The 8,887-nt window shown below is 51.1% G+C and overlaps 1 protein-coding gene across 5 annotated transcripts in view; it reads right to left on the reverse strand.

Annotated features, from left to right (window-relative positions):
• Nucleotides 1–393, reverse strand: part of ULK2 (unc-51 like autophagy activating kinase 2) — a 66,391-nt gene extending 65,998 nt beyond the window's left edge. For 4 of the 5 annotated variants that reach the window (XM_029211793.1, XM_029211792.1, XM_029211794.1 and 1 more), the window contains exon 1: nucleotides 63–152. In XM_029211793.1, the coding sequence (XP_029067626.1) occupies nucleotides 63–152 (90 nt within the window). Of the gene's footprint in view, nucleotides 1–62 lie in introns of all 5 variants that reach the window. The other variant, XM_029211791.1, reaches the window with a different exon arrangement.
• Between the last annotated feature and the right edge of the window lie 8,494 nt (nucleotides 394–8,887).

Raw genomic sequence — 8,887 nt, forward strand, 5'->3', positions numbered from 1 at the left:
CGCACCCGCCGCGGCCGCGCCTCAGGCGCCGCCGGCCGCCCGGCCCGGCCGGCGGGGCTCACCTGGCGGTGCCGCCCCCGGAAGACCACAGCGAAGGCCCCGTGTCCCACGAGGTCCCGCTTGCTGTACTCGAAGTCGCCCACCACCTCCATGGCCGCGCCCCGGGGTCGGCGCGGGCGGGCGGGCGGCGATCAGCACCGCGGGCCCGCCGGCCCCGATCGCGCCCGCCGGCCGCCGAGCTGGGGCACCCGAGGCCCCGGGCCCGAGCTGGCGCTCATGCCGAGAGGCCGGGCGGAAACGGGGAGGCGCCGCGCAGGGCCGGGGTCAGCGAGGCCTGGCGCGGCCCCGGCCGCTCTTCATGCCGGCCGCCGCCGGCCGCGGGCTCCCTGGCGAAGCGGGCCCCCTGACGAAGCGGGCTCCCTGGCAAAGCGGGCTCGGCGCTGCCGGGCAGGGGCGCCGCCGCCTCCGTCACTGGGCGCCCCCGGGGCCACGCGCGCGCCCGGGAGAAGTGCAGGCCCCGGCGCCCCTCATCCCCGCCCTTCGGGGCCTCGGTCTCCCCGCGGGCACTGCTCAGCGCCGGCCGCCGCCCTTCGCCGGCCCGGCCCAATACCCTACAGCCCTGCCCCGCAGCAGCCCCGCACGCGCGCGTCGGCCGCTCCGCGCCGACTACCGGCCCTCCGCGACGTCAGCGCATCTTCTTTGCCGCAGAGCTCGGCGCGGCAGGCGCGCTCCCTCCGCCGGGAAAATGAGTGCCCAGCTGCTGATGGAAGCTGGAGGGAGCGCGCGAGCCTGCGCGCCGCGGGCTGGACCCGATAGGAGGCGGGCTTCGGGGAAGCGGGTCGCCAACACCGGCGGCGGGAGAGACAGGGGCATCCCTGTGCAGAGTGGACCCCGGGCCCGCGGTGAGGGCAAGGGAGCATCTCCCAGAGCCCGGCCTTTCCCGTGCCCTCCAAAGCCAGGGGTCACGCTGCCAAGTCCCAACCCTTCTGCGTTTACTGCTCAGGGTCCCTCACGACGTCGTGCAGGACAGGGATCCTGCACTTCTTGGGGTAGCTTGGCTTCTGTGAGAAGCTGATGACAGCTCAGGACTGTCCTCCCCGAGAATTGCCAATGCTCGCAGACTCAGTTTTGCATTCTTTCAAGGCTCTAGTGAGACCGCTTGATTCCCGCCTCCGGCGTCCTGCCGGTGTGACCTCAGACTTACCTTAAATCACATAAGGGAGTTTTCTTTTCCACCCGATTATTAACTTTCAAGCGACAAGGAACTTATTTGTCACCTTCCCCTCAGAGGTGTCTTACGAAATCATTTTATAAACCACGTGCTTGAGAATGTCAGAAATCTCAGGTCCTATCATGCACTGTATGTTCACTGGTTTAACGTATTTGCTCTCAGGTTATCCCTCACCTCCAGAGCTACATTTCCCACCCCAGGCGCATCCCTGCACAATGACCTCTGAAGGCAGAGACCCTGAGAACCCCCAACCTTGAGGCAGTCAGCGGAGAAAATCTCCGGAGAGGAACTGGCCCCTTCCTGAAACCCTTAAAATATGGGGTCTTGGGTTTATGCTCCCAACTATGCACACCTACCTAATTCCCTCCCTACTTCAAAATCTGGCCCAGGTGCGTGTTAGGCCCTGTGAAAGTCTGCAGCCTTCAAAAATTAAGAGCAAATGAAGCAAGTTTGCACATACACACAAAAATTCATGTGGAGATGATGCCTTACCTCTTTGAAAGATTCTCTATCTTCCTTTCTCTTTAAACATGAGTATTTAAATAGGATATAAGATTCAATGTGCCAAAATTCACTGAAAAGTAGTTCTCTGGGATAAATATCTTACAGGCTGTAGGACCCTGGACCAGCCACTTCATGTCCCCTGCCTAGGTTTCCTCATCTGTAAAGTGAAGATATAACATCAACATATACCTTCACTGGGTTGTTAAGAGGATTGAAGGACTGAAATGTGGAAAGAGCTTGGAAGATTGCCTGGTTCTACGAAGCACTATTTCAGTGTGTGTTGGGTAAGTAAAGTGAGATCAAAGCTGGCCACAGGCAACCCTCCCCCGACCCCGGCCCAGTGCTGGGGTCTCCCCCTTCCCTCCTCTGTCCAGCCCCCAGGTGGTGCTTAGGTGAACAGAATGCAAGCTTTGCAGTTCTAGGGATGGACCGTTACACCGCGTAAGAGCTGTTTATCTAACTGTCGCCTGGAGAATTCACTTCCTATAAACTTTCTGTGAAGAATCAATGGGTATAAAATTTTTGGACAGCAGGGAAGCAATGGGGAGGACTAACACACCTGGACCAAGGCTGGCAGCCTTTCCCGTGCAGTACCTGACAACAGCCAACATTCCATGGAGCAGAGGGCGAGCTGCCCAGGCTGTCCTGAGGTGCCCAAGCTGCTAGTTTCAGGATCTGTCGCTGAGGTGCCTCGTGGGCCTCAGCACCCTCCGTGAGCAGTGCTTCGACCTTCCTGCTGGTCACCTCACCATCCAGGTGAGGACAGGTGTATCCTCTGTCAGCTGAGCCAGTGCATGAGACATCATTCATAACTCAGCCCTGTTCACATGGTTGCATCCACTAGGAATTGAAGTTAATTGAAGCTAATAATCAATATACAATTTTGAGCTGTTTATATTTAATATCATTAAAATTATATCCCCACAGTAGGACCTTATGGAGATGTTTTAAAGAAGCCACTAGAAGCCCTTAATTCAGACCTGCATCCCATCCCGTACACACAGGCTAAACAGGGGCCCCAGGAACACACCATTGCTTTAAAAAATAAAGTATGCAGCATGCACAGAAGGATTTCTGACCTCAGGGCTCACTACCGAGGAGAAGTGGCGGGGGGCATGTGGGGTGGGAGAGCTTTGCTAAGGAGATGTTTAGTTAGTGTTTAGTTAGGACTATGTCGATAAGCACATAACCAACATCAAATGTGATAAAGCAAAAAAATAAAAGAGGAATGTAGATAAAGATACAAGGGTAGCTCTCGGGTTCCCAGCAGAGCCTGGGACTGGAGGAGGAGTCTGCTTCTTTGTTCCTTCCCCTCAGGGCTCCGTAGACAGGGCAGAAGAGCAGAGAGCCAGTAGCCAGTGGTCTCAACCCCAAATTCTTCAGAAAGGGATTCTGATCAGCCCCGCTTAGGAGAGGTGCACTGAGCAATCATCTCAAGCCAGGGACTGGAGTTGAGGGGGGCAGGTCGAATTGTCCAAGGCTGTGGGTGCTGCAGGGAGGGTGGAGAAGCAGGGGCTGGGTGGGTAACTCAGGAAGGGTGACTGGGGGGCAAACTTAGGTTTTAATCAGGAATGCAAGCAAGGGAGATTTTTACTTTACTTCTGAAAGCATGCAAAGTTGCCAATCTGATTCACTTTCATTGTTCTTTGTTCTAGTAACTGTGTGTGTATATGTGTGTGTAAACATGCCTGTTGACAAACTATTGAAATGTTTCAGTTAGTAAATTGTGTAATAGTAACCGCAGTGAGAGGTGAAATCACTTACTAATAAAAATTCTAACATAAACTTAGTTGATCAGCCAAATGCCACGGGATGCTATGATGGTAAAAGGACCTCCTGTGACAAGTAAATGTGACAAGTGTTCACGGCCCCATCTCCCAGGCAGGCAGGCATTCTGAGATCAGGAGAATCACCAGTTAATTATTCTCTTCAAATCGCATCATTGCTGTTTGCTTCTATTTTCGTTCTATTGTCTACTTTGATCATGCTGCTGATGCTTTGAAATTCTTGGGACTGTTAGCGTGCAGAGCTTTGTTGTTTATACGTGTACGATTTTAGAGTAAAATATGGCAATAAGCACATAAAGTGAAGAGACAACAAAGTTTGGATACATTTCTTAAAGCTTTTAGAAAATATAACCACAAATCTTCTGAATCATAAACACAAATCTTCTGGAATGATATGAAAAATAGACTTCAGCCAGGAATTTTCTTTTTTTTTTAATGAATTTATTTTTTTTTGGCTGCATTGGGTCTTCATTGCTGCGCGTGGGCTTTCTCTAGTTGCGGTGAGCGGGGGGGGGGCTGCTCTTCGTTGCGGTGCGCGGGCTCCTCATTGCGGTGGCTTCTCTTGTTGCGGAGCATGGGCTCTAGGTGCGCGGGCTTCAGTAGTTGTGGCTCGCGGGCTCTGGAGCACAGGCTCAGTAGTTGTGGCGCGTGGGCTCAGTTGCTCCACGGCATATGGGATCTTCCCGGACCAGGGCTCGAACCTGTCCCCTGCACTGGCAGGCGGATTCATAACCACTGCGCCACCAGGGAAGTCCCAGCCTGAATTTTCTGATACTATGATAACATGGCAACAGCAAGGAACATGTTTCTTTTCTTTTCTTTTCTTTTTTTTTTTTTTTGGCCTCACCACACAGCCTGTGGGATCTTGGTTCCCCAACCAGGGATCGAACCCGGGCCCCAGGCAGTGAAAGTATGGAGTTCTAACCGCTGGACTGCCAGGGAATTCCCAGGAGCATGTTTCTATATTGTGCAAGAATCAATATAAAATGTTCATTTCTAAAATGAAAAACAATTTGATTATTTCAACCAAAAATTTGAGCAGCTTCTATTTGCTATTGCTATAACTGTTAGACCCAAACAGTGCTCAAAACTTGAATTATTAAGTTAAAACACTAAGCATATATTTCACAGGAATGGCTATACTGCTCTGTTAACGCTAATGGTTGGAATAAAGAATATTTTCAAACATCACAAGGATAAATTTCAGAAAACATCATGAGTCCATTGTCCAAATAAATCATCTGAAATATTAAAACCCCTAAAGGAAATACTTGATTGATGTGACAATAAAGGAAATGAAAAAGTTTTAACTTTGAAACAATTTTATTCAGAAACTTTTATTTTTGGCCATGCCATGCGGCTTGCAGGATCTTAGTTCCCCAAACCAAGAATCGAACCCAGGCCTTGGCAGTGAAAGTACGGAGTCCTAACCACTGGACCACCAAGGAATTCCCTCAAAAACTTCTTAAACAGGGCTTCCCTGGTGACGCAGTGGTTGAGAGTCCGCCTGCCGATGCAGGGGACGCGGGTTTGTGTCCCGGTCCAGGAAGATCCCACATGCCGCGGAGCGGCTGGGCCCGTGAGCCATGGCCACTGAGCCTGCGCGTCCGGAGCCTGTGCTCCGCAACGGGAGAGGCCACAACAGCGAGAGGCCCGCGTACCGCAAAAAAAAAAAAAACAACTTCTTAAACAGAATCTACTTCGTGGTTTAAAAAGAATAACACATCTTCAACCATGATGGATTTACTACAACTTTAGACAAGAATAAGATCAACATCAATGTGTAATTGCAGCCTAGGTTTTTTGCTCCCTCTTGTAAATCACATACCTACTGAAATGAGGAAACAGCTGTCCCAGCTGGGTTCTACAGAAACAGATGCTTACCTGGAGTTGGAATGGAGAGGCTCATTAGGGATTGACACCAGTGACAGGAAGGACAGGGACAGGAAGGACATCAGTGACTGGGACAGGAAGGACATCAGTGGCTGGCACAGGGAGAACCCTGATGCAGGCTTGACCACGCCTGGGCCACCCCAGCAGAAAGCTCTGGAGTTGAGCCCAAAAAGCCCAGCTCACCCATCACCTGCCAGGGCTGCCCTGGAGGGCGTGACCCCAGGTGGCCAGGCTGCTCTCAGGCTGAGGTCCTGGAGGAGCAGACAACTGGGGACTGACAGTATTTCCCCAGCTGGACAGCACGTCCTTCCTCCCAGGGGAGTCTGGGTGGCGCATCTCCTAGGCGACCACAGACTACAACTTTGGAAAACGTATGAGTCAGGCTGTAAAGTTTCTATCATTATTGATGACAAGTCTATTGTTTCACAGACAAGTATTTTTGCTTTGCTTTGTTTTTAAAGAGAAATACAGTTTATCTTGGAAATGTTCAGAGCACCGCTGTGCCCTGTTCGTCTGTCTGTCTGTCTGCCCACACGTCCCAGGCTGCAGGCATGGGCCCAGGAACGGGCCCCCGGCTGAACTCCCAGAAGGCTGATTCCAGGGCTGCTCACAGGTCCAGACACAGATTAAACAATAAGATAATATTTATTAAGGTTTAAGCCTCATCCCTGAACTTGGATGGGATGAAGATTTGGAGAGAGGTTGGAGGAGACAGAAAACAAACCCAGGTCCCGCAAGCTCACCACGTAGCCGAGGTTTTAGACTTCCTGAGGGAACCCAGGGCTGGAGGCCAAGCTGCGGGAAGCGCGTGTTCCTGGGAGGTTCTGAGTTCTGGGCAGGGTGAGAACTGCCCTGTGTGTGTGTGTTTATGGGAGCAGGGCTGGAAGGTGGGCGGGCTCCACTGTTACCTTGGTTCGCGTCTTCAACTACAGTAAGTCCCCTACATACGAACTTTCAAAGTTGCAACTTTCAAAGATGCGAACGTGTGTTCGTGTGTCCAATCACATTACGTTACTTCACGTCTGGTGTACATTGTCACATGCGTGCATCCTCTACAAGTGGTTGTGCTTTTGCGTGCTGTGCAGTACTGTATAGAGTACAGCACTAGTAAATAATAGAAGTGTTCATTTCTTTGGTACTAGTGCAGAACTTAGAATAAAATATTTCTTTAAAAATTATATTTAAAGCCATAAAATAATTTCACTCTGAAGAATTTTTTTTTAACATCTTTACTGGAGTATAATTGCTTTACGATGCTGTGTCAGTTTCTGCTGTATAACAACGGGAATCAGCTATATGCATACATATATCCCCATATCCCCTCCCTCTTGTGTCTCCCTCCCACCCTCCCTATCCCACCCCTCTAGGAGGTCACAAAGCACTGAGCTGATCTCCCTGTGCTATGCGGCTGCTTCCCACTAGCTACCTATTTTACATTTGGTAGTGTATATATGTCCATGTTACTCTCTCACTTCGTCCCAGTTTACCCTTCCCCCTCCCCTTGTCCTCAAGTCCATTCCCTACGTCTGCGTCTTTATTCCTGTCCTGCCTCTGGGTTCATCAGACCCATTTTCACTCTGAAGAATTTTGAATAGGGATGTACTTTAGATATTATAGATATTGATTGATAGATAAAAATCAGACATCATCTTTTTAATCCAATTACTTCACTGTGACCACATTTGTTAAAACTGAGATCAATATTATGTGTGGTCTTTATGATTTCTTTGGATCCCCAGAACCTATATTTATTTCAGCAGACATAATATACTGGTGCAAAAAGTATTATAAACCTATTACAGTACAGTACCATATAGCCGATTGTGTTAGTCAGGTACCTAGGCTAACTTTGTTGGACTCACGAACAGATTGGACTTAACAAACGTGCTCTCGGAACAGAACCCCCTCGAATGTAGGGGACCTACTGCGTCTCCCTTCTGTCTGCATGCTCATCTCACCGTTCCCAACCCAGCCCGAGTTTGGTTCCCTGGCGCTGAGAACTGGCTCTCTGCTGGTCCCCTCCCCTCACAATCCATCTGCCCACTGTCGCCAGCCAGGGTTAGCTCCCCTCCGGCCCCGCCCACACCCCATGCCTCGCCCATCACACTGACTGCACCCAAAAGGGCTGCACTGGGAAACCAGGCCTCATCACTCAGTAACTTAAGGCCCAAGGGGGTGATGTGAGTGGGGTCCCACCACCCCAAGACCAGGCCCTTCCTCCCCTGGAGGAGGCTGGACAGGGGATGGGGAAAGGGTTCGGGGAGGTGGGTAACCAGTCAGAGGCCACAATCCTCCAGAAAACTCCTACAAAGGAGTCTCAGACAACCAGCAAACAAGGGCCCCAACCATTTCCAGCCCCACCATTTTTCTCTCTGCACAATGAGCCGGCCATCCTCCATCATCTCCTCTTCCTTAATAGTCTGGAAGTGGGGACCTGAGGGTTCAGGCCAGGGGCAGACCCCACCTGTAGCTGTGACTCCATCTCCGCTGGGGGTCCACATCACCCTCATCCTGGTCAGTCTCTCTGGCGGGCCTACGCTCTGAGGCTCTGACCCTGCACTTCCTTTGGGAGATGGGGAGCCCACTTCCCTCCGAGCAGCCCCATCACCCTCTGGAGGTGGTGGGACTGGTCTGCAGAGGCTGGCTCGCCATCCTCCCCAACCACACCACACTCCTTGGTCGTGAGCTCCCGAGGGAGTTTTCTATCTCATCTAGCTCCAAGTCAGTTGCTGGGTCCACGACGTTGGTGGGTGAAGGTCCAAACAGTGAGCCTTTTATTCGCCGAGGTGCTCACTGTGGAAGAAGCACTCCTCCACTGCACACCCCCACCACGTGGCCTTCCCCTGGCTCTGCGGGTCCCCAAGGCATTCTCCACCCGGATCTGCAAGGCCCGCCAGGCTTCCAGCGCCGTGCAGTCACTAGTTCCCAGAGTGCTCACGAATTTTCCCCATCTGGCTGTAGGCCCCACAAACAAGTAATACAGTTGTCCCTCCGTATCCATGGCGGATTGGTTCCAGGACCCATCCGCAGACGCTCAAGTCATTACATAAAATGGGTAGTTCAGCGGGCACTCCGTATCCACGGATTTCGCATCCACGGATTCCACGTTCTCGGATTCAACCAACTGTGCACTCGCGGATATAGAGGGTTGACTGTACTGTACTTAAACTGCAAAACTGAACACTTGGAAGATCGTTCAGTGGGCCCTGCGGGTTATGTGGAGCTAGTAGAACAACATCTAAAATCATACATTAAATTTGATGGTCAGTGCTCAAGAAAAATGGTTTCAATCATAAATATTTATGTGAAATTTTTAATGGAGTTTGTACAGACAGTGCTCAGTGTTATGCTACGGAGAAAGTCTAGCATTTCAGCCAAATAGCCAAATACAGAAACAAATTTGTTGCATCTCTGGAAGATGCAACGAATTTGCAAATCAGTTAACTTGCTTTAAGTCTTTCCTTCATAGATT

Source organism: Monodon monoceros, unplaced genomic scaffold (assembly GCF_005190385.1).
Source record: "Monodon monoceros isolate NGI ecotype Baffin Bay Population unplaced genomic scaffold, NGI_Narwhal_1 Super_Scaffold_9, whole genome shotgun sequence".
Taxonomy (NCBI): Eukaryota; Metazoa; Chordata; class Mammalia; order Artiodactyla; family Monodontidae; genus Monodon; species Monodon monoceros.